Raw genomic sequence first — 25,416 nt, forward strand, 5'->3', positions numbered from 1 at the left:
TTCTGACTTCCCACTTCAAATGGAACTCAGCATAATACCCAATAATACGCCTTTCACTAAAATCTGCTGTGTACGCCGCCATTTTGGACTAAAATTATGATCCGAATTTGGACAAACTTGGACTTGACAAATCAGCCCCGTGTTTTCTGAGTTCGAAATCCGACTTGAGGGGGCGTTCCAGTAGGAACTGAGAAATTTCCGACTTCCTGCTTCAAATGGAACACGGCACAAGAATGGGAATCAAAATGGCGGCATCTGGGGACCCAAAATGGAGGTCGAGAACATAGCAAAACAAAACGAAAACATTGCAAGGAAGCTGCATACGATCGAATTATGACATTACAAAAATAGTTTTATTTATTTAAAATCAGGCAAAATCTTATTTTAAGGAAACAAACAAAACAAAACCTTAGAAATAAATGTTTTTACAAGGAAGTGCATAGGCAAAGTGCAAACGTTTTGGTCCAGATATTTATGTGTCGTTAAGCTGAAGCTTAATCACGGTAGAGAGATTACATATAGGCTTATAAACACAATACAGCATGGTAGACAAATGTTATTATTATTAAATATAATCACATGTATTTAAAATATGGAACTTTTACACTCAAAAAAGCATCACACCGTAAATAAGCTCCACTAAAATTACATCTCTGTACGTCACTTTTAGCAGAACAGTAGCAGAACTCTCAGTCATTGTTAAAGGTGAAGCAAATCCATAGACTGATGGAGGGAGTTTAAAAATGAAGACGCCGTTATTAATAAAGTGAACATGAAGGTGTTTGTGGCCACAAGCTGTGCCGTGCAGCGCAAAGTAAAGCAACCGAACAAACCGAACGACCGATCTGTACGGCATAAAGCGCCCTGAAGAAGCCAACACTGCCACACGTCACGATGTGGTGAGCGACCTGAGGAAGAGTGGGGCACAGACAAAGTTCTGCAGACATCACACGTGCATTCAAAGTCATGGAAAATCCCCAGCTTCCATACTTCCCGTTGTGTTACGTACTGTAAATATGGAGATACTGGCATCTCTTTAAGAAACAGAACGAGGGAAGAAAACCCGCAGTTACGTTTTATTTAGTCCATCTTGACAGAAGACTCGGCTGTTCACTTGTCGTTCTGGTGGACAACATGAGGGTCTCTTGAAATTCTTCACGTCTAATTGTATCCACACAAATAAACAGGAAAAAAAAAATCACGTTGTTTATATACGGTGAAATTATAACTTTTAAATATTTTTTTTCTTATAGCGCTTTTAAGTCATAATTTGTCTTTTGCTTCTAAGCATGATTGGCTAATAATTCAGTTAAGTTTAACTGCCTTCACAATTTATCTATCATGGAATCACAGCCCCAGTGTAAATACTCACAAATCTAAATAACATTTAAATTTAAAATCTCTCCAAGCATGATGTCAACTACAAAACAATTAACATATTAGCCACAATTTAATAAAGATGGTGCATATATGACCAGCCTAGAGTAGAAAAGCATAGGAAGCAGATATTCAGTACGTTTCATTTTAAATGGACGTGTGAAAGTCTGGATATTTTTCTTTCGCAAACGTTAAGATTTTGAAAAGCAGCCAGGCTGGGTAACGACTTAAAGAACAATTCCATAAATTATAAAAGTTCTGCCCTCTTAATGAAAAGAAATAGCAGACTTGCTACACTTGAGAGGTGTGTGGCTCTGCCCGAGACCCCAACAAGACCCTTCATAGGCTCCCCTATTTGATTTCATCTTGTTTTCAGCGAATTGTGAAGTACGGTAAAGACTTTTCAAATGATTACACCTTAAAGCGTCTCGATTATCAGCAATTTAAAAATTTCATTTCTTGAAAAGGAGCTCATTTAATTCTCTTTAGGCATTCAGTGGTCATTCTTGGTGCAGCGGACAGACATCAGGCATCTTCCGGTGGCCTCCATCATCTTCATTGTTAAATCCAGCTCTTTGTTGGTCTACCTAATTAAAAGACATCCCTCCTGGTACAAAAATAAATAAATAAATAAATTTAGTGCCCATCAAACCATTAAAAGATGATAATATTCAAAGCCAAAAAAGAGAGGCACTCTGGTGTTCTTCATATTAAAACAAATCACTTACAAGAACAGAGGCACCGGTAGAGGATCTAATGATTGTCACACGTGTACACCCGTGGATCATCCTCAGGACTCCTCGAGGGTATGTAGTACCACCTCGGGGACAGAGGGGGGCGCTGTTCTTAACTATGTTCTCTCCTTTTCCCTCCAGCAGAAGACGCCCCCTGAGGGCACCTGACTCCGCCTCTTCTGGCTTTTTTCCGTGATATACTGCGAGCTGCCAGAAGGTGGCGCCACTCTGTGGGCACAGCACCACAACGGTCCTGTAACCTGAAGTGAACTTGAACTGAGCTAACTAGCAGCTTATTATTTTGTTGCCTTTGCTCCTGTATTTTTGTTAAACTTTTGAAGAAGTAAACGGGGACGACCAATTTGGCACCCCAACATTCCCATAATCAATCAACAAATTTTATAAGAATAATTAGTTTGAAAATTTTTGTTTCCCGAAAAAAAAATTTTTTTTTTTTGGTGATTCTGCTTCAAGGTAACCCCAATGAAATTTTAATTTGACTGCAACACATAGGAAATCGGAGACGCACGATATGAATGTGAAATGAGTTTAGTGTGTGTTCTGTCTAAAACTTGTAGGGAAAACTCGGGGGGTTTGTGGCAGGATTGGCACTCCAGCCAATCTTCAGTGTGGTACTGAGACGTCACCCGTTGCACAACTGCACTTGGATCTCAATCCAGGTGGTTCACCATGTAGTGGGTGCGGCAACGTACAACATACTCCCAACCTCCTCATCCTCTTCCTCCTCCTAAATCTAAAACGGTGTTTCTCAGCCACTGGGATGCCAGTTGTTATTGTGTATAAATGGTGGTGGGTTGTAAATGTTGTGAACTGGGAATCCCAAGCATTAAAGAGTTCTGAAGCACGTAGTCCCAAACACTTCCAATAATGCCCATATTTTGGAGTCACCATCAAACCCTAGCTATTAATAAGGGCAAGCACCAAATCTTAAAAGGTTTCAACTCACCTCACTGTAATCATGAATGCTCTTTCATCTTTAGCCAAGTCAGAGGTGTTTTAAGGTTTGTTATATTTACGAGGGGGGACCCAAAATAACAAAAATTTTTTCAAAAGTAATCATCTCTCTATTATATAAAAAAATCCTGGGTTCGAGACGTGACCTTCTCGGAAAGACACTTTGACATCCCACGAGAACAACCAATTTAAAACAAGATCACGGACATCTAACCTCTCAGTTGTCGGAATGCTTTTGGCAGACACACTTCATTTGCTCTCAGCTCTTAAAAAAGTTATACGTACTAGATGGCACGTCAACGACTAAGCGAAGAACAAAGAGCAGAGCGTCGAAAAGAGACCCAAAAGCGTTGGAGTAGAAAATAAGGCAAAAAAAGAACAATAATAATGTATATGCAAATTCTGAAAATAAGGAAAGTAATAATCAGCCCGGACCAAGTGGAATTGAAAATCTCATAGGTCCAAACGGGGTCAGAAATAAAAGACTTCATAAAGACGATCAAAAACGTTGGCGCGACACACATGCAGCGCAAGTTAAAGAATATAAATTCAAAAGTATCAAAAAAAAAAGAAAGTAAAGATTGCATTAGCACAAACAAACGGAAATTATTACTCAGTGAAATAACAGAACAGAAAAAAGAGACCGAATACATGGTGTGGAAGATGACCCGGACACAGACAGGCGGACATGTTGAAATGACCCAACACACGTTTATTCACCTTAATAATAATTCATTACATTTATATAGCGCTTTTCTCAGTACTCAAAGCGCTATCCACACAGGGAGGAACCAGGAAGTGAACCCACAATCTTCCACAGTCTCCTTACTGCAAAGCAGCAGCACTACCACTGTGCCACCTGTGAGGACCTTCTCCATATTTACAACTGTGCCACACAACCCCAAAGTCCCCAAAAGTCTGAGCCCACAGTCCAATGCCTCACTTCTTCAGGTCGCCTCCTTGCCTCCTCCCAGACCTTGTCCTTCTTGCACCCGACTCAAGCCCCTGAATGAAGGGAGGCGGCCCCTTTTATCATCACCCAGGTGCTCCAGGTGCCTCCTGACAATCTTCCATTGGCACTCCCAAGTGTGGCGGAATTGCCGGCTGCGCACCCGGAAACACTCCGGGTGTCCTCGATCCTCTTTCCCCCAGCACTTCCGGGTGCATTGGGGCGCCCCCCCCCGGCGGTGACCACGGGCCTCTACAGGGTTGAGCTTACAAAGCTCTATACCCGTGGTCCCCATAGCCGCCAGGGCGGTTACCCCCACATGGTCTGGGGGAAGCGTAAGCCCTCTTCCGGTCCTCCAGGGTGTCCCGGCCAGGTCACCATCCACCCCCCCCCCCCCCAGCCACCTGCGACAATGGACATATGTGATATGTCAGAAGTATGTAGCTATTGTTCAACTTTAAAGTTTAAGTCAGAGACTTGTAGATCGTCTAATTCATGTTGCTATCAGGGAAAAGTAGTGTAGCCTCCCAATGAAGAGGCCTATCCGCAAGAATAAAAAGATTTGTTGTTTGGTGAAAGTGAAATCCACAAACACTACCGGCAAAATGTCCAAGTCTACAATAAACTTTTCGTATTCGCATCATTCAATGCTCAAAACGTAGATTTACACGATTCAGGACCATACGCTAGGAGAATCTGTGGTCCCGCAACAATTAAAGCTACGACAAGTTTAATTTCGAAGAAACTAGAATTCGGTCAGGTGTATATTTATGATCACGGAGAAGCGATGCAACAGAGAATCGAAAGAGTATGTAACAATTCCCATGAAAATAACAATCTCTTTAAATTGTATATCCGCTCACCCACCCCTGGGGTTGGTTATCCGGATAGATAGATAGATAGATAGATAGATAGATAGATAGATACTTTATTAATCCCAATGGGAAATGTGAATTTCCCATTGGGATTAATAAAGTATCTATCTATCTATCTATCTATCCGGATAACCAACCCCAGGGGTGGGTGAGCGAAGCAAGCAGGGGGCGGAGCCTCCAAGTTTTATTTTAAATATTTAAAAACATTTACTAGTCTCCTTCAAAGTACTCCCCCACTGGAGGACACACACTTCTCCAATCTTCTTTTCCACTGATCAAAACATTTTTGGAAGTCCTCAACTGGGATGCTATTTAGTGCTGTCGTCGAAGCAGAGATCATGTCCTCCACACTGTTAAATCGGCACCCTCTCAAGTCCCTTTTCATTCTGGGAAACAAGAAAAAGTCACAGGGGGATAAGTCCGGTGAGTAAGGGGGGTGGGACACGAATGTCATGCCCTGACTGGTCAAAAACTGGCAAATTCACAACGCTGTGTGTGCTGAAGCATTGTCAAGGTGAAGGAGCCACAATTCCGGCCTTGTCCTCCACACTCTCTCTCTCTCTCTCAGCCGTCTTAAGACCCCCAGATTGTACTTTTGGTTGACCATCTGACCCCTTGGAACAAATTCTTCTAATGTCAAAGAAACAAATCAGATTCAATCTCAGCTGTCTGGCTTTTTTGGGCCTTGGTGAATCAGGATTCTTTCACTGGCTCGATGCTTGTTTCGTTTCAGGGTCATACCCGTAACATCAACTCTCGTCACCTGTTATGACCCTGGACAAGAAGTCTGGGTCACTTTCAAGCTCCATTTTCAAGTCTTTGCACACATTGAGTCGAGTGTTCCGCTGGTCATCTGTTAGCAGATGGGGGACAAATTTGGCTGAAACACGCCTCACGCCCAGGCCTTCAGTCAAAATGCGCTGAACTGAGCTCCATGTTACTCTTGTAGCTTCTGACAACTCGTCAATTGTGTAATGACTGTCTTCATTTATTTTATCCTGGATTTTTGCAGGGCGTCCAGAACGGGGTTGATCCTCGATGCATAAATTTCCATTTTTGAAGAGCGAAACCCATTCAAAAACTCTCGCCCGATTCAGAGAACAAGTACTTTGTTCCATGAAATTAGATATCACAATTTCGACAGGGTTGCGAGAACAGCTTCTAAAAACAATGACTGCATGACACGTGAGATTGACTCAGAGAGGCGAGGGATGAGAGAACAAGCACTGACCTTGATCCAACTCCCTCCACTCGCCGTCCAGCCACATGGTGGCCAGTCTTGTTTCTTTAGGGTCCCCCCTCATTTTATTCATTATGTTTTGTTATGTATTATTTATACATAAAATATGAAATAAAAAAACAAAAATACGCGATTGCACTAAATGGTACATGATGGGAAAATTTAAAACGTGATCTTTATGATCAGCAGGCCAAAATCCATAAGGTACACACTAGTGCTGGGTGGTGTACACCAGTTAATATCGAAAACTGTTTTCTATTTTTGTTATGATATGAATTTTTCTTATACCGCAACACCGGTTTAAACAGCCTAAACAACGTTCGGAACGTGGCGCAGCAGGAACTACATGCATTAGTGGAGGTATTGAGCAGTGAAAATGGACAGAGAACATTCCGGAAACTGAAGTTGTAGCCGACGATAAAGTTGAACATGATGACACAGAAGAAGTTTTGCCAAATAAAGGAGCCGTGTCTGTTATCTGAAGATACTTTGGTTTTAAAAGGTCAGATGTGGACCAAACAACTATTTACTGCAAATGCTGTTGAGCTAAAGTTGTCAACACAAGCAATTTGCTGCACCACCTTAGCCACAAACATGCTTTGGAGTACCATGAATGTCACATCACTTCAATTGTAGTCTGCTGGGTATGAAAGCCATTGAGCCACCTCTCTCTGCGCTGTTTTTTAACTCCATTGTAAAAAATATTTTTAATGTCATCGACTAACACACGTAATCACATTTTATAATTGCCATAACTTTTGAATACGACTCACTGTCGCACAACTATCTAATAAACAAAAATGTACTAACTGACTGTTGGATGAAGTAAATAAATAATGTGAAATTTCTCCACGTTTCATATCCGTTACTCAGGGCCGTCTTAATGTACAGGCACCATGGGCACTGGCCGGGGGCCCCAGGAGCATTGGGACCCACAGTGTTACTGATGCCTATGTATGTTTCTGCTTTGCTGTCAAAACAGGGGCCACAGTGCACTACTTTGCCCCACGGGGTCTATCATGCTGTTAAGATGGCCCAGTAACTTGAGTGTGATACCATGCCAACTACTGTCTAACCTGTTAATAAATTTACAAAAATTCTAAAATCATTATTCACTTTGTGTTGTGGTATGAAATTTTGCATACAAGTTGATAAATATTTTGTATGTCTTTATTTGTAACTTGGGCAAAGTAATGTAATATTAGTGTTACATTAGTGAGAAGCATTCATGTTTACCCCCTAGGACTAAGTCAGGACAGTGAATTTTACGACAGGGTTGGGCGAAGTGCCTCAGACCAGTTTGGCCAGTGATTCTCTGCAGGACCCTCTCAGTCAACCCCCACAGGAAAGCCAGACCACCTAGCTGGCATGCGTCACCTTAACAAATGGTTTTGGGGGCAGGTGTGAAGGTATTCTGTGCCCCATTGGTCTGAAGTATGGCTGTTTGGAATTGGCTTGTATCAGAAGCCTTTAAGTACCACAACGCCCTATTGGCTGTTGGGTTTGGCCAGAGAGTCTATATATTTGCTTGCTTTACCCCCCCCCCCCCCCCCTCTTACAAACATCTGATGCGAGAGCATCTCACACACCATGAACTGAAAAGGACAACACAATGAAGAGCACAGCTCGGCAGCCATATTGAGACAGGCATGCGGCCCGTTCTGAATTCAAATGTACTTTGCTTATTGTTATTATCTCTTATATATATTTCTCTTCTGGTTCGTCCTGCTTCCACTTCAAAACCGGTCCCGCCCACGCGCAGCCGACACGGCATTTCTCGATTCCTATTCGTCGTCTTCCATGTCATTCACTATACTGGCCTGCTGAGCGTAATCCATCCAACAAGTACTCGAGGTGCTGCCACGACGGTAAAGTAGCTTTACCACCTTTGCAGGAGCTACCTGTGTCTTCTTACACAGCAAACATCAGAAGCTAAAAATTATCGTGAACACATTTGAGAATACAACTCTTCTCTAGCGTTTGCTTCCATGGGTGCACAGATAACTCAACCTCCTGGCCACGGACCATACTGTTTTAAAATACACGTGCAAATTTATCACCAAATCTCTCCACTATACGCTAACACTTCTACCTCTCCAGGATATGGACAGCTGTATGTTTTTGAGACAGCGCAAGCTACTGAAGTACGATTACAAAATAAAGCAAACTCAGCATGCAGCGAAAATGTACTTCTCCAGCTAGATTCCATGCTCAGAACCATCAACCCCTTCGCTAAATCATACAAACACATGCATGAAGTCGCTCAGTCCAATCCAACAGCATCTGTACGAATGGTTTTCAAGGAAACTCCTAGGCAGGATTTACGACGATACAATGCCCCGACGTGTCACACCGATGTTGCAGCGATTTTCGTCGGAGAAGATGGCGAAACACCTGCAAAAAGGGACATTTGCATCTATCCCATAGGCAACTCCTGTAAACGGATTTCCACGCTCAATATGAATTGCAATCCTATGGTTTACCCACTTTTATTCCCTTATGGAGACATTGGCTGGCACAAAGATTTACAACATGTTCCCGATAAAAGAACCGCCAAGCGAATAAGGCTTACTCAATGCCAATTTTAGGCGTACAGATTAGCAATGAGGCATACATTTAGTATTTTGCACTCCGGCGGCAAACTATTCCAACAGTACGTCGTAGATGTGTATGTTAAAATAGAGGGCGCGCATCTCTACTATCTCTGATTACATCAACAAGATCTGCGCGTCGAACTATCAGACGCACTGCAAGGAAACGCTGAAAATAACGTACATGTAGGAAAAATGATCATATTACCATCCACATTTCCAGGAAGTCCAGGATACATGCAACAAAACTATCAGGATGCCATGGCCATAGTACGTAAATTCGGAAAGCTGGATTTATTTATCACTTTAACATATAATCCTGCTTGGCCGGAAATTCTACATGCACACTGCGTCTTTCAAGAAGTATTTATTTCTTCTTGATTTCTGAATTCCTTTCTCACCGTTTTCCGTTCCTATTCTTACGCCGCTGTATGCTACGGTAGGCGTCAGCTAGTTTATGAATATTATCAATACTACTAGGGGGCTCTGCCCCCTGCTCGCTTCACACTCCAACCCCCCTGCCTGCACTACGCACTAGCCTCTTTGCGGTTCTGTCGCTCGCATATGGGGATGCGGTTGTACAATTTAAACAGATTTTTTTATTTTCATGGAAATTGTTACATAACCAAAATAGAAATATTTTACATTACAGCGAGTAATTAACCATATTAAAAAAGAGTAAAACGTAATAATTTGAAAGTAATTATGTTTCATGTTGTGTTACAGTTATTCATTGCGTAATACGATTTTGTTCTGTTTGGATTTGAAATTAACAAGCAAATACTTTTTAAACACTGTAAAACTTCAGTAAAAACAATTTTTTGAAAGAAATTTTCGTCAATATTGTATTGAATTTTGATTCTGTGTTTAGACTTTCATTGTGACAATGCAAGGTACAGCTGCCCGTGAATGAATTTCGTTTCTTTCTCTCTATTAAATAAAACAATTTTTTCAAATGTTTGGCTCTAAGATCTGTTAATTGTCTTTGTAAAAGCTATTCTAATGGGAAACTATAAACATTTTAATATAAATGCAAAGAATTATTATTATTATTACAAATGGCATATCAAGATCTCCTTTGTTGTATAATGTTATCCCCTGAAGATTACCTTTACCTTTCTTGGATACATCCTTCTTTCAACAGTATTTCGTGCGGTGGACAACCGGACGGCATTAACGGTTGTAGATATTCTTTGTGATATTGTTAGTTGATGTTTTCATCTTCCGCACCATCACCACCAACTGTTTCAGTAGAGTCTATTGATACGCATTTAACCAATTGGCAGTGTAACCGATGGGACATTTTTGGTATTAATTTGTTTGACTTCATCGTTTCTCGGTGCTAGGATTGCCCGTGTACTCATCATGTCTTCTGTTGATAACCCTTCATGATGAAATTCTTCAATAAGATTTGGACATTAGAACATTAGAACACTCTAGACGAGAACAGGCCATTCAGCCCAACAAAGCTCGCCAGTACTATCCACTTATTTCTTCCAAAAAAACATCAAGTCGAGTTTTGAAAGACCCTAACGTCTTACTGTCTACCACACTACTTGGTAGCTTATTCCAAGTTTCTATCGTTCTTTGTGTAAAGAAAAACTTACTAATGTTTGTGCGAAATTTCCCCTTAACAAATTCTGTGTCCCCGTGTTCTTGATGAACTCATTTTAAAATAACAGTCTCAATCCACTGCACTATTTCCCTTCATAAGTTTAAACACTTCAATCATGTCACCTCTTAATCTTCTTTTGCTTAAACTGTAAAGGCTCAGCTCTTTTAATCTTTCCTCATAATTCAACCCCTGTAGCCCTGGAATCAGCCTAGTCGCTCTTCTCTGGACCTTTTCTAGCGCTTCTATGTCCTTTTTGTAGCCTGGAGACCAAAACTGCACACAGTACTCAAGATGAGGCCTCACCAGTGTGTTATAAAGGTTGAGCAGAACCTCCTGTGACTTGTACTCCACACATCGTGCTATATATCCTAACATTCTGTTAGCCTTCTTAATGGCTTCTGAACACTGTCGGGAAGTCGATAGCTTAGAGTCTACTATGACTCCTAAATCCTTCTCATAAGGTGTACTCTCGATTTTCTGACCGCCCATTGTGTATTCAAACCTAACATTTTTACTTCCAATGTGCAATACTTTACATTTACTGACATTAAATTTCATCTGCCACAAATCTGCCCAAGCCTGTATGCTATCCAGGTCCTTCTGTAATGATATAACGACATAATAAGTCTTCTTTAATTGGGAACTTAAAACGAGGAAAACATTAAAATTTATAAGAGCGGAGAGAGCAGGAACTGTGTCTGTGAAAAGCATTCACACCAATGAGAGGTGAGAGGACCGCGGGTGTGGTTGAAAATGGATGAGAGGAGGGCCAAAGTCTCGACTTGTGGAACTTGAAAAAATCTTCCAAAAAGTCTCATTGCATTGCAGAATTTTTTTTTTATATAATAGAGAGACATTATTTAAATTATAACTTAAAACTCCTGCTTGTCTTTTACTACACCTAATTGCCTAAGGTTATAAATGTAGAAGAGAAGGTGGGGAGACGTTATATGGTACCATACCTTACAAACAATGGTAAGTCTGTGAGATCTGAGGCATTCTGACAAAGGCTACATATTAACAATACAAAAGGGGAAAGTAGAGCAAAACCAAGAAAAAACACTTTGTAATTGTATCGAGTGTTTCTGGATGATGGAAAAAAATAAAATGATTTTAGCACAAGACGTCAGTAGAGAAAAACATAAAAAAGTGCAGGGGTCTGAAGTGTTTCTAGATCCACCGCATGTTAAAAACAACTTTATAATGAATGTCAGAAAATGTAAAATGATTTTTCCAGTTCTGTTGTACTCACTCTTTGAACGCTCCTGCTAAACACAGTAGTCATGATATCTTCAGCAGTTTTTAATGTCCATTTTAAGGGATGGTCTCCTCGTATTCCACCGCTCTTGCGCTACCTCATCCATGACATCGCCGATCATCCCGTTGACCGATCCCCAGATGTTTCTTCTTCCTCTTGTAACTCTGCTCATTGGCCCCAAGTCGGACACTAAAAATCTGCCTTGCTTTTGAACGATTTCCACATCTGATTGCTTACATTTTGAATCCATGAGGAGAAAAGAGTTCTCGTCAAAAATACTTTTTCGAAATTCCTCATTTACGGTAAGCACGATGATATTAATTTTTCTTTTTTCCCCTTGACACACCACAAATGGTTGCAATTTAGGTCCATACATTTTATTAGCTGTCTGTATGACATGGTTGAAGAAGTTATTTGCCAAATGTTGAACTGATATTTTGGCTTCATCGATGGCATCTCGTAATTCATTTTCATCCATATTATGCTCCGCTAGTGTAGATGCCAACAGAAACCTTTGCAGTGTTAGGCATTGCTTAATTATTCCAGAAGGTTCTTTATGAATCCTACTATTTAATTCCGGAATTGATGGATTGCATGAACCACTTTGGCAAACTTTAGAAAATTTGGAATTGTTCCCATCCGTCTCCTGGCTTCCTTTTCCTGTACCTTCCTCTTTTCGATCAGTTGATTTTTCCGTCGTCAAGTCTTTTTCAAATGACCCGTAACTCTTTGGATCTTCATCTCCCGATGATGGATCTTCATCTGGATCATTGGAGTAGGAATCATTTTTGCGGTCTTCCAAAAGATGAGATATATCTTCTGCTCTGACCAAGACCCCATATTTGGGAGGACAACTAAAGTACTGAATACCTTGAAATGTGCCATTGTGATAACCTTCTGGTTTATCTAAAGCTACTCCTGCCCAGTATCCACTTGAAAACTTTGTGAGACCTTTAAACTTGAGCACTCCGGGTTTAGATAGGCAAACCAAAACCCTGTCCCCGATCCTGAATGAAGACAGGGGGTCGGAGTTTTCATCATCACTTTCAGTAGGCTTTAGAGTTACAAAAGGAATCTTCTTCTCGGAACCATTATGGCCAATTATTTCATTTCCTCGAGTTTCTTCAGTATGAGTGTCTCTTTCCCTGCTTGTTGAATTCTCCAAAGTCTCAGGTGGGGTCTCACATCCTTTAGGATTATTTCTCTTCATCTCCTTTGTATGAATACTTTCCTTGGCTGTAAAGAACATATCTTCTGAAAGGGATGGTAGGTCCAAACTTTTATCGGAATGATCATCAGCCATACATTGCAATGTTTCTTCGTCAGAATACAAAATGTCATCTGGAGGAGGAGGTAAATCAAGACAATCTGAAATCAGCTCCTCGTTCATCGATGTATGAAGGTCTTCATTGAAAGGCACAGGTAGACCCAGCAGGCTTTCCTCGGATTTAAAATCCTGCTCTGTTTCAAGAGGGCAGGTTAACCCAGCACTTTTGTTTGAAAGGATTTCATTCACTGTGGCCAAAGGATTGACACTTTGCTCTTGGTCTGCAGTGCTGTTATCCAGTAAGGCGAGATCGACATTGTGACTTTCCATCAGGACCTCGTCTTCCACCGAGGAAGGCAGATCTTGGCTGCTCCATGAAAATTCCTTCGATTCCTGCTCACATTCTGAGAAACTTTCATTGCAGGAATACGAGACGTCAAGGGAGCTACTGAAGCTTCTGGATTCTGAATTCATTTCTGCATATTGAGGTACGTTATCTTGACTTTCCCCCATACTATTAACTTTTTCAGGACTTCTTTCTTGACCTTTCATCATGTCATCTGTTAGAATGCCCTCTTCCTCACATTTTACTGATTCCCGGATGGATGAAAGTTCACTATTCTTGCTTACCGAGAAGTCATTGTTCATTTGACTGGTACATACAAACATGTGATTTGTCACATTATGTGGTACTGTATTGCCAAGTCCATCAGTGACATGCTTTTCATGGTCCACATCCTTATATTCATCCCTAATTGCAAACACCTGATCCATATTAGGAGAAATGTTTACAGATGCCAGTTCCTTATACTTCTGATTAGCATCTTCCAACCGTTCATAGTCAGAATCATCTGTGTCTAATGGGATATCCTCTTCAATTTCAGTGGATGACAACGAGGTCTCACTGAGAATGACTTGCACAGCAGATAACTGTTGGAATTCGGAGAGTGAAGGACAAGATTCCATGTTTTTATCAGAAGGGATGGGAGAGAGCCGGAGCTTTAGCAGGTCACTGGAAAATGGCAAGTCTTCTTCACGATCGGAGCTACGTTCTTCTACTGGGTAATGCTCTCTGTTCACAGAGTCCAAGTCATGTTTATCCGTAGACCTTTTGTCAGCCATCCAATTATCTGTAAGAAGTGACAAGTGAATTTCATGAAATTCAAAGTTAATATTGGAATTGCACAATTATTTAAAATGTCTTTTTCAGCAATACGATAATGTATCACAAATTAATAAACATACACTCACGGAGCAAATTCTTAGGACCGCTGCACTAATACTATGTAGGGTCTCCTGCTAATCAATCTTAATTCTTGGCGTCAAAGATTCGCAAGATGTTGGAAGCATTTCTTTGAGATTCTGGTCCATGTTGACATGACTGCCTCATGTAATTCCTGCAGATTTGTCACCTGCACGTTCATCTTCTGTCCTACCACATCCCTAAGGTGCCCTTATAGATTGGCATCCAGTTGCTATGTCTCTGTTATATGTCACCTGGTATCGGAATCATAAAATCAGTTCTAATGTTTGTGTTGCGCCATCTGTTGGAATGACAAATGCAATTTTAAAGGATAAAGATTCTCTCTCTCCTCAGTACAGTACTATACTGTATGTAGTTACTTTTACTATTGCTGTATTATTATGATGATGATGATGTGCAAGATATTTTAGTGAATCTTGATGAATTTCTCAAGTGTTTTATAGGAATAGAAGAGTAAAATCTATCTAATAAAGAAGCAAAAAAGTCTCTCTGTCCTGATGTTGGTCACAACGCAATAACCATGTGGTAGGAAGATTACTGTATATAATCACGTATAAGTCGCGTCTTTAAACCCGAAAAATCAATAATAAAATCAGACACCGGACTTATACGTCCATTCAAAAATACGACACTTAATTTTTTTTTTTTTTTTTACATCTTCTTGCCTCCTCCAATCTCGCATCAGTTTTTCAGATGAATTGAATTTTGTTGTAGCAGCGCAGTTACCAATTTCTTTCGCCACTTCAATGACTTTCAATTTAAAACCAGCTTCATATTTTCTTCTGATCGAAGGCTCCATTGTAGATAAGGGAAGCTCTTACGATAATGGTGTGTGAGGGTGTGAGATACAAAAAACACAAAACAGTGCAAACGTAGCTTCGGAATAGCTCAGGTATTACCGTGTGGGCAGGTAGGCACAATACATAGAAAAAAAGGGCAGTGTGCTCCCGGGTTACTCTCTCTGGTGGGCGTTGGCATATCAGAATCTCTTGGACTAATAGCGTGAGTTTTCCACATTCGACTTATATGACCGACATTATAAAATTCCCGGAAATGAATAAGATAAAATCAAGCCCTGACTTATCCGTGGGAGAACTTAAATGCGAGTTGTGGAACGAGCCCCGGACACAGACAGGCAGACATGTTATTTTTGCACCACCACACGTTTATTTACACTACTACTATTTACAATGGCTCTAAGTGCACCACAAACCCCAATCTTCCCCAAAGTCCAGGCCAACCATTATGCCTCTTCGGACCGCCTCCTTCTCTCTTTCTCCGACCTTGTCCTGCTTCCTCCCAACTCCAGCCTTGAATGAAGGGAGACGGCCCCTTTTATCTCTACCTGATTGTGCTCCGGGTGTGCAGTGGCAATCCCGCGGACACGCCCCAGTGTGGCGGAAGTGCCTCCCAGAAGCACTCCGGGTGTTCCCTCTCTTCTTCCCCCCAGCACTTCCTGGTGTGGCAGAAAGTAGACGCCCCCCTGGCGGTGACCACGGGCCCCTACAGGTTTGAGCTTCCAAGCCATGTACCCGTGGCCCCAAATACAACCAGGGCGGACGCCCCCTCGCATTCTGGAGGAGGTATGAACCCTCCTCCTGTCTCCCCGGGCATCTCGGCCGGGTAGGTATCCCAGCCGGGTGCCACAGAGTATATACAGTAAATATCCAAAAGCTACAGTTTCGGTCATTAATAAAAAATTTAAATGTGTGACTATGATTCAAAAAATTAAGGAAAACAGTAAATTCTAATTTAATTCAGAAAAAAAAATGAATGTAAAAAGTAATCGAGGCTACTATTCTAACCGGTGTCGGAAAGGGAGTGGACGTTTTCATTTCAGGTATACCTATGATTTTCCAGTAACTAGGAAGGCCGCTGAAGAACACTGAACTCATTGTCATGTTCGTGACACCAGTTTTCTTTCTGACATGGCGTATTATCCTGCTGGAAGTACCCATCAGGAGACCTGTGACAATGAAGGACTACACATGGTGAGCAACAATGCTCAAATGGGTAGTGGCATTCAAGAGACGATTGGTTGATATTAATAGGCCAGTGGGGTGCCAGGGAAACATTCCCCACACTATCACACCACCCCACCACCAGCGTGGACTGCTGACTAAGGGCATGGATTCATGTTGTTGGACCCAACTTCTTACCCTACGATCAAGTGTGCCTCAGCAAATACGGAGATTCGTCAAACCAGGTTACATTTTTCAAGTCTTCAACTGTCCAGTTTTGGTGAGCCTTTGTCTACTGCAGCCTCAGGTTTCTATTCTTGTCTGAAAGGAGTGGAACCTGATGTGGTCTTCTGCTGTTGTAGTCCATCTTGATGTTTTGTTGGAAGAAATAAGTGGATAAGACTGGCGAGCTTTGTTGGGCTGAATGGCCTGTTCTCGTCTAGAGTGTTCTAATGTGGCTCAAGGTTCGACGTGTTGTGCATTCTTGAGATGCTCTTCAGCTCACCCGAGCTGGTTGTCTGAGTTACTATTTCTTTTCTGTCTACTTGAACAAATCTGGTCGTTCTCCTCTGACCTCTCTCATCAACAAGGTGTTTCTGCACGCAGAACTGACACTGCTTGTTTTGCCTGAACATTTACAAAATGTTGGTGTCCACAACTCACATTTTGCATTAAAACATCACAAAAAATATTGAGTTCACCTGCAAGTGCATTTTGTAGGTCTGTATGCATTTTCTAGTGTATCTCACACTACTGAATTAAAACATGAATGCTGTCAAAACAAAACCATGCAATCACAAACACACAGATCTGACTTATTCATTTGTCATTTTGTCACATGTCACTGTGTCACTTTATTCACAGGTCCAGTCGCATGTCTGATGTGTTGTTTAGTTAGTCAGATGACTGGCACTGAGGTGTCTGGTGGATTGGAGCCACTGAGGTTCACTCTGATGGAGTCGTTTAAATGTTCGTCTGTCAGTCTTGTTCTGAAGTTTCATTTCATGACATTCATGTCAGACTCACAGAGGTATGGAGACCCAAACAAAGAAGACATTTTCAGAGCCCCTTGGTGAAGATTCTTCTAGTTATCTGGCTCTACTGAGTTCCAGAAATGCTGAGAATGCTGTTGAGACTTGAACTGCACATTAATTTGAAGGTTTACTACTATATAATATGTAAAATCTACTGTCTGTATGTCTGTCCGCTTTAAACGAGAGAACTACTTAACGGATTTAGATCGTTTTTTTCTGTAATTTGCTTGAACATTCATTTGATTTTGCGACTTCTCTCATTTCGCTATGTATCACAGTTCACTTGCAGTACAGATTTGCGCAAATCTGAGATCTACGCAGCGGGCAGAACGGCGGGGCTCTCCTCACTCACTCGCCAGCTTCGGGGCGTGGTCCTCAACTCTACAAACGAGAGAACAATTGAATTCAACTTTGTTTGACATTTAAAATAAAGTGTTACTTAGGTCTTGATGAGTTTGAGTCCGGATATTCTCTTAAGTGTCTGCCTCACTGAAAAGAGAGATTGCAATTCAGAGTGTGGATCGTGATCTTGTGTTACAGCGCATCCGGAAAGTATTCACAGCGCATCACTTTTTCCACATTTTGTTATGATACAGCCTTATTCCAAAATGGATTAAATTCATTTTTTCCTCAGAATTCTACACACAACACCCCATAATGACAACGTGAAAAAAGTTTGAGGTTTTTGCAAATTTGTTAAAAATAAAAAAATTGAGAAAGCACATGTACATAAGTATTCACAGCCTTTGCCGTGAAGCTCAAAATTGAGCTCAGGTGCATCCTGTTTCTCCTGATCATCCTTGAGATGTTTCTGCAGCTTCATTGGAGTCCACCTGTGGTCAATTCAGTTGACTGGACATGATTTGAAAAGGCACACACCTGTCTATAGAAGGTCCCACAGTTGACAGTTCATGTCAGAGCACAAACCAAGCATGAAGTCAAAGGAATTGTCTGTAGACCTCCGAGACAGGATTGTCTCGAGGCACAAATCTGGGGAAGGTTACAGAAAAATTTCTGCTGCTTTGAAGGTCCCAATGAGCACAGTGGCCTCCATCATCCGTAAGTGGAAGAAGTTCAAAACCACCAGGACTCTTCTTAGAGCTGGTCGGCCATCTAAACTGAGCGATCGGGGGAGAAGGGCCTTAGTCAGGGAGGTGACCAAGAACCCGAGGTTCTCTGTGGAGAGAGGAGAACCTTCCAGAAGGACAACCATTTCTGCAGCAATCCACCAATCAGGCCTGTATGGTAGAGTGGCCAGATGGAAGCCACTCTTTAGTAAAAGGCAAATGGCAGCCCGCCTGGAGTTTGCCAAAAGGCACCTGAAGAAAATCCTCTGGTCTGATGAGACAAAGATTGAACTCTTTGGTGTGAATGCCAGGCGTCACGTTTGGAGGAAACCAGGCACCGCTCATCACCAGGCCAATACCATCCCTACAGTGAAGCATGGTGGTGGCAGCATCATGCTGTGGGGATGTTTTTCAGCAGCAGGGACTGGGAGACTAGTCAGGATAAAGGGAAAGATGACTGCAGCAACGTACAGAGACATCCTGGATAAAAACCTGCTCCAGAGCGCTCTTGACCTCAGACTGGGGTGACGGTTCATCTTTCAGCAGGACAACGACCCTAAGCACACAGCCAAGATATCAAAGGAGTGGCTTCAGGACAACTCTGTGAATGTCCTTGAGTGGCCCAGCCAGAGCCCAGACTTGAATCCGATTGAACATCTCTGGAGAGATCTTAAAATGGCTGTGCACCGACGCTTCCCATCCAACCTGATGGAGCTTGAGAGGTGCTGCAAAGAGGAATGGGCCAAACTGGCCAAGGATAGGTGTGCCAAGCTTGTGGCATCATATTCAAAAAGACTTGAGGCTGTAATTGCTGCCAAAGGGGCATCGACAAAGTATTGAGCAAAGGCTGTGAATACTTATGGACATGGGATTTCTCAGGTTTTTTATTAATAATAAATTTACAAAAACCTCAAGTAAACTTTTTTCACGTTGTCATTATGGGGTGTTGTGTGTAGAATTCTGAGGAAAAAAATGAATTTAATCCATTTTGGAATAAGGCTGTAACATAACAAAATGTGGAAAAAGTGACGCGCTGTGAATACTTTCCAGATGCACTGTAAAAGGATCGTGATATGATTTTTTTGGAAAGATCGCCCACCCCTTATTTGACTAATCAAGTTTTCAAATTTATGTAGGACTCATTAACCTTTTGGCGAGCTACCAGTAGCTCGTGAGCGACGTGTTGGAGACCCCTGTTCTAGAGACTGTTGTGTGCCAATATCCCAGGAGATCAGCAGTTACAGAAACACTCAAACCAACCTGTCGGGCACCAACAATCATGCCATGGTCGAAATAACTGAGAGGACATTTTTTTTTCCCCCCATTCTGCTATTTGCTGTGAACGTGAAGCTCCTGACCTGCATCTGCACTGGTGCCACGTGAAGGAGTGGAGTGGTGAGTCTGACGTTAGGGATCTGCGCCGACAAATCGGAATCCCATAAAACGCCAAAAGTGACTCTACTCCGTTGGGTGCAAGGCCCTTAACCTGCAATTGCTCCGTTCCCTGGGTATGACGTTATTCTGTATCCAGCCATGAAAGCAGCTCCTCCAACTTGCAGGGAAAACTTGGGCACACCAGCCACCGTACAAAAAAAAGAATGAAACAACTCCCACTTTTCCTGTTGTGGTGCTGAGGTGTCACCTGATGCCACTCGGGTACCAATCCAGGTGGTTTGTCGTGTGGTGGGTGTGGCAACACGCTATATCAGTGCATGCTCCCAACTGCTGCCACGTGATTGGCTGATTAGATAATGGCATATAGATTAGCAGGTGTTCCTAATAGTTTGCTCAGTGAGTGTACACTATACGTTGCTTTTATTCTATTTATAATCATTACCTCTAGTAACAGTGGAGGCGTCAGAGGACAGTCCGTGTGGGTCAACGGTGGAGTCATTCTGAAGCTGTGTGTTGTCCGAGTCTGCGTCATCCACTGGACACACTTCCATACCTTCAGAAGATGTTGCAGAAGCCTTACGATCTTCACGCGACAAATGACTACCGTCAGGACATTTACCGTCTCCCAGGTCAGTAGTGACAACTCCCATTTCAAAGGATGATGCACAGGAAGAAAGAGTCTGGATATCTGGATGTGAGGAACACAATTCCATGTTCTTCTGCAGTTTCTGCGAGTCCTCACTAGGAACAGATGACATCTGATGTTGTGCACGGTCTTCAGAAATAAACAAGTTGTCGTCACGACCTGCTCGGTGATGCTTGATGTTTTTACATTCTGATTCTTGAGCACAAAAAGCTTCATCTTCAGGGCTTTGTTCATCTGCAAGAAACACAGTGTGACGTCAATTAGGAAAATCGATATTTTGCTCTTACATCAATTACACTGGTCTACAAAAAAATATTTTTTGTTTGCTACTGCACTCTATTAAGTTTTTTACACTCATTTCTTATATGACATCGGAATTAAGCTAGCACGTCAGGCTTTTGGAATGCACATCATTGCCGTTTTGACACTTTTGAATATCAATATATCAACACGATATCTAGCGTTTGGACTCTGTCCCACCAAAATTGTTTTGATGTGTTTATTCTGAAAACAAACCAGAAGACGATACCAGAGACCCTTTAAAACATTTTTATGTCAGTTTAACTCAATATAAAAGTGAGGTCAGCGTACCCAAAATTGTCTGAGGCACTCACTTTTGCGCTTGTACTACACATCCGTCTCTCTTTACATGAAACAACAGTAGTCACCCCATCATGCTCGGAGTGAATTTTCCCTGATGTCAGTTTTCCATCACCTTTATATCTTGATGAAATCTTTCTCCATGCTCATCTCTGACATCGCTTAGATTTGGTGGAAAAAAGTCGAGATGAGAATGTAAAAAATGACGTCTTCAGTGACCTTCTGGGTCCCATAAGCTGAGACGCTTTCAGCATATTCTCCACAAGCTCAGTATAATTCTCTGCTCTGTGACTGTCAAGAAAATTCTGGACAACCCGCATGAATGAGGGGGCTGATTCAGTGGGCTTCAGTTTCCTTTTGAACTCATCGTCAAGCATCAGTTCACGGATTTCAGGGACAAAGAAAACACCTTCCTTAATTTTGGCTTCACTTTTCTCAAAACCAAACTTATTTCTTAAATGCTGAAACGCATCGCCTTTACTGTCCAGTCACCCTAGCTGTCCAAGACTTGGAACATAACCAAAAAATGGGACGTGCTGGATGAAAACGGTTTTCAGATTTGGACTCAGCAAGTGAAATTTGTTAAAGTACAAGTGAAAGAATCCCAGCAGCAAAATGTTTGTTGACCAGTGATATGAATTTGTTCACCAATTCAACACTCCATCTTCTGAGCCCAGTTTTTACATTGATGGGTTGAAGGGAGCTAGCAGGGCCAATCTCCATATGCCATCACACGGCACACTCATAGAAGACCCAGTGGGAGAGAATGAAGATTTTGGGCAAATTATGGATGAAATTAGGGCAAGATGAGATAAAATGATTTATTATTAATATGCAATTCTGGAAATTAAACACATCCACTTAAATGAAAGGACAAGTGGCCATGTGTCTATGTATCCATCCAGTTTCTGTGTCTCTATTATCCAACAGATGGCACATTACAAACCTTTGCACTGCTGTTAAGAATCCCATACCAAATGGCATGTAACAGAGACATAGCAACTGGACAAACACACTGCAGTGGAAAATGTTAACGCTGAATACGTCTAACAGAGAGTAACCATCAGAATACTAAAATCTGTTAAATAACCTTTGTCCTTTTGCTCTCTTACTTACTGTGCACTTTATTACCACAAATAGGTCTTACGTTTACATCATATTGTATTGTAATATCGTACAATATTACATTGTCTATATTGTATATATTATGTATAGATATTGTATCCATATAGCATATAGCAATCACTGTGAAACGATGTGCAATATTTTCTTTCATATTTTATTTCACCCACTGACTGGCTTACATTTATATATATCATTTGTATTTATTGTTGAGGGCAGCATGGTGGCACAGTGGGTAGCGCTGCTGGCTTGCAGTTACAAGACCTGGGTTCGCTTTCTAGGTCCTCCCTGCGTGGAGTTTGCATGTTCTCCCCGTGTCTGCGTGGGTTTCCTCCCACAGTCAAGACATGCAGGTTAAGTGCATTGGCGGTTCTAAATTGTCCTGTGTGAGTGTGTGTCCTACGGTTGGCTGACACCCTGCCCCGGGTTTGTTTCCTGCCTTGCGCCCTGTGTTGGCTGGGATTGGCTCCAGCAGACCCCCATGACCCTGTAGTTAGGATATAGCGGGTTGGATAATGGATGTATTTATTGTCTGTACTGTGCTGCCTTGTGCTGTCTTACCTACTTTCTGTGTAAGAAGTGAAATGTTTGTAATGTCTGTATGTTGTCTTGCGTGAACTTGTCTTTTATGCACCTGTCTTTTATGTCTACACATTGAGCCTGAAAAACAAGAAAAAGGTACTAGAATCAAGCAAAATTATCTGCCAATATAGTGAGAAAGTTTAACTTGTTAAATTTTCTAAAAATGAGATTATATATCTTACACATACAAATCTACTCAAGTCAGTTATTCTTACAATAAGAAAAACAAGATCTATTATCTCTTTTCAAGATTGTCTGGCTTGTTAAGATTTCATTTTTTGCAGTGTAGTAGTTGCTATGTCTTCAATTATCCACAGACATTTGCACTGCTTTTATGGTCCCCCTAATCCAAATGGTATATAACAGAATGATAGAAAATGGACAGACACACTGCACTGCAAAAGATTAATGCTGAATATGTCTAACAGAGAGAAACTACCGGATGGACAGAAATCAGCTTATTCAGCTTAATAAAAGGTGTGTGTGTGTCTCTGCATCTGCGTGTCCATCCAGTTGCTATGTCTCTATTATGTGTCACCTGGCATCGGATTCGTAAAACTAGTTTGAATGTTTGCATTTGTCATTCCAACAGATGGCGCAACACAATTTTAAATGATAAAGATTCTCTCTTCTCTTTCTTCTCAGTACATACTATATGTGGTTACTTTTAATATTACTGTATTATTTTTATGTGCTAGGTATTTCAGTGAATCTGGATGGGTTCCTAAGTGTGTACAGGAATAGAACGGAAAAATATATTTAATAGATAGATAGATAGATAGATAGATAGATAGATAGATAGATAGATAGATAGATAGATAGATAGATAGATAGATAAAGAAATTTTGTCTGTTCCAATGTTCATCACAATGCAATCACCAAGTGAGAGGAAGGGTGAATATCCAAAAGTTACATTTTCAGTCATTAATAACAAAAAAAAATGTGTAACATGATTTGAAAAATTAAGGAAAACCCTAAACAGTAAATTCAAATATAATTTGGAAAAATTGAATGTATCAAGGTTATGAGAAATGTGGCAACAGTGGCATGTCATCCACATGTAATTGAGGCCACCAGAATCGGAAAGGAAGAGGATTTCATTCCATGTTTACCTGTGGTTTCCAATGAACTCCTTTTCAAATTCAAAACAACTTCAGCTTTCAGTACGCCTCATATTTGCGATGTCCAAAAATAAAGAGCAACGCCAGTGACTTCAAGTTACTGGAGTTTACCTCAAAGAACTGTGATTTTCACACGGCCAGCTATATGTCGCCTGTTCTAGAGAAGGATCAGAAAAGAATTTATATGTTCTTGCTCCTAATGACGAAATGAAAAACGTTGTGTATCATAAGGCACTCGAAATGATTCGCAACTATAATCCGTCATTCGTTAATAATGGCAGTTTAACTTCTGAACAATATTCGAATAATAAATTATTTAAATCGAAACTGTTTCACCTTTTGTCAACCCAAGCGACAGCAGGCATCTCTGCTAGTACTACACCTGTATAATAATAAGACAAACATTTTATTAACTGGCACTAAATAAGTATGGTTTGGACCTGCTCTGTCTTGCTTACAAATTTGACACCTACATATTAGACTTAGGAACAGATTTCATTTATAACCCAGAGACTACCTGTACAATATTTGATTAAATACAAATGGAATCCACCTTAATAAAAGGACAGGTATCTGTGTGTCCATTCTGGTTTGTCATGTCTCTGTTATACATCAATTGCTATGGGATTCATAAAAGCAGTGCTAATGTTTGTGATGTGCCATCTGTTGGAATGGGAAATACAGTGCATTTTATTGTTACAAACGTCTGCTGCACCATCTGTTGGAATGACAAATGCAATACATAAATCTCTGTTATATGTCATTTGGTTTGGAATTTGTAAAAGTAGTGCTAACATTTGTGATGTGCTATCTGTTGGAATGGGAAATGCTACTGTCACAGGTGGCTGGGTGTGGTCGGCATTTGGCTGCCTATAAAAGGGTCCGCCTCCCGACAATCAAGGCTGGAGTCGGGTGAGGAGGTGGACGACGTCGGAGAAGGAGGTGGGCGAAGAGAGGCCTGAAGAGTGAGAGAGAGAGAGAGAGAGTGACGGCTAGTGAAGAAGCCAGGACTGTTGAGAGACTGTGGGTGGTGTTTGGTGGCGGTGCACATAGGACATTGTAAATAATAGTTGTAGGAATAAACGTGTGGTGATGGCTAAGACGTGTCCTCCTGTCTGTGTCCGGGCTGTACCCTTTCACACTACACACATGTCTTTGTTATATGGATATGGTAGCGGATTCATAAAAGCAGTGCTGATGTTTGAGATGTGCCATTAGTTGGGATGAAAAACGCCATGCATTTTATTGCTACAAATGTCTGCTGCACCATCTGTTGGAATGAGAAACGCAATACATAAATCTCTGTTATATGTCATTTGGTTTGGAATTTGTAAAAGCAGTGCTAACATTTGTGATGTGCTATCTGTAGGAATGGGAAATGCTGCACACACGTCTTTGTTATATGGATTTGGTAGTGGATTCATAAAAGCAGTGCTAATGTTTGAGATGCGCCATTAGTTGGAGGGACAAATGCAATATATTTTATTACTACACACATTTGTGATGCTGCACCTGTTGGAATGCATTTGCATTACAAAATATATTCCCATTGCTGGTGCACTACAAACGTTAACACTGAGGTCTATTTTGATTACTGAGATTTCAACCTGTCTAAGAAGAGTGGCACAGCTGGTAAACTATAAATGTACAACTTCTTATCATAATTTACTGTAGCTGTTCACTTTATCACGTCTCTGTGTGTACTCCGACAGTGCAAGTGTTGTACAGCCTGCGACAACGTGA

At 41.3% G+C, this 25,416-nt stretch overlaps 2 protein-coding genes across 2 annotated transcripts in view; both read right to left on the bottom strand.

Annotated features, from left to right (window-relative positions):
• Positions 1–341: 341 nt before the first annotated feature.
• On the bottom strand, positions 342–14,007 carry LOC127529098 (centrosome-associated protein 350). Its single transcript, XM_051931589.1, has 2 exons — positions 11,609–14,007; positions 342–1,984 (listed from the first exon to the last, which is right to left on the bottom strand). The coding sequence occupies exon 1, from the start codon at positions 14,001–14,003 to the stop codon at positions 11,649–11,651; it is 2,355 nt and encodes a 784-aa protein (XP_051787549.1). The 5' UTR covers positions 14,004–14,007; the 3' UTR covers positions 342–1,984; positions 11,609–11,648.
• A 6,020-nt stretch (positions 14,008–20,027) lies between these two features.
• The window catches only part of LOC114657340 (uncharacterized), a 155,662-nt gene continuing 150,273 nt past the window's right edge, over positions 20,028–25,416 (bottom strand). Inside the window, exon 19 of the mRNA XM_051931494.1 lies at positions 20,028–20,482. Within this exon, the coding sequence (XP_051787454.1) occupies positions 20,028–20,482 (455 nt within the window). The remainder of the gene's footprint in view (positions 20,483–25,416) is intronic.

The sequence above is a fragment of the Erpetoichthys calabaricus genome, chromosome 9, assembly GCF_900747795.2.
Source record: "Erpetoichthys calabaricus chromosome 9, fErpCal1.3, whole genome shotgun sequence".
NCBI classification, from domain to species: domain Eukaryota; kingdom Metazoa; phylum Chordata; class Cladistia; order Polypteriformes; family Polypteridae; genus Erpetoichthys; species Erpetoichthys calabaricus.

What these genes read in the sequence shown, in the direction of transcription:
- LOC127529098 (XM_051931589.1), bottom strand. Translation starts at nt 14,003, where the DNA reads ATGGCTGACAAAAGGTCTACGGATAAACATGACTTGGACTCTGTGAAC.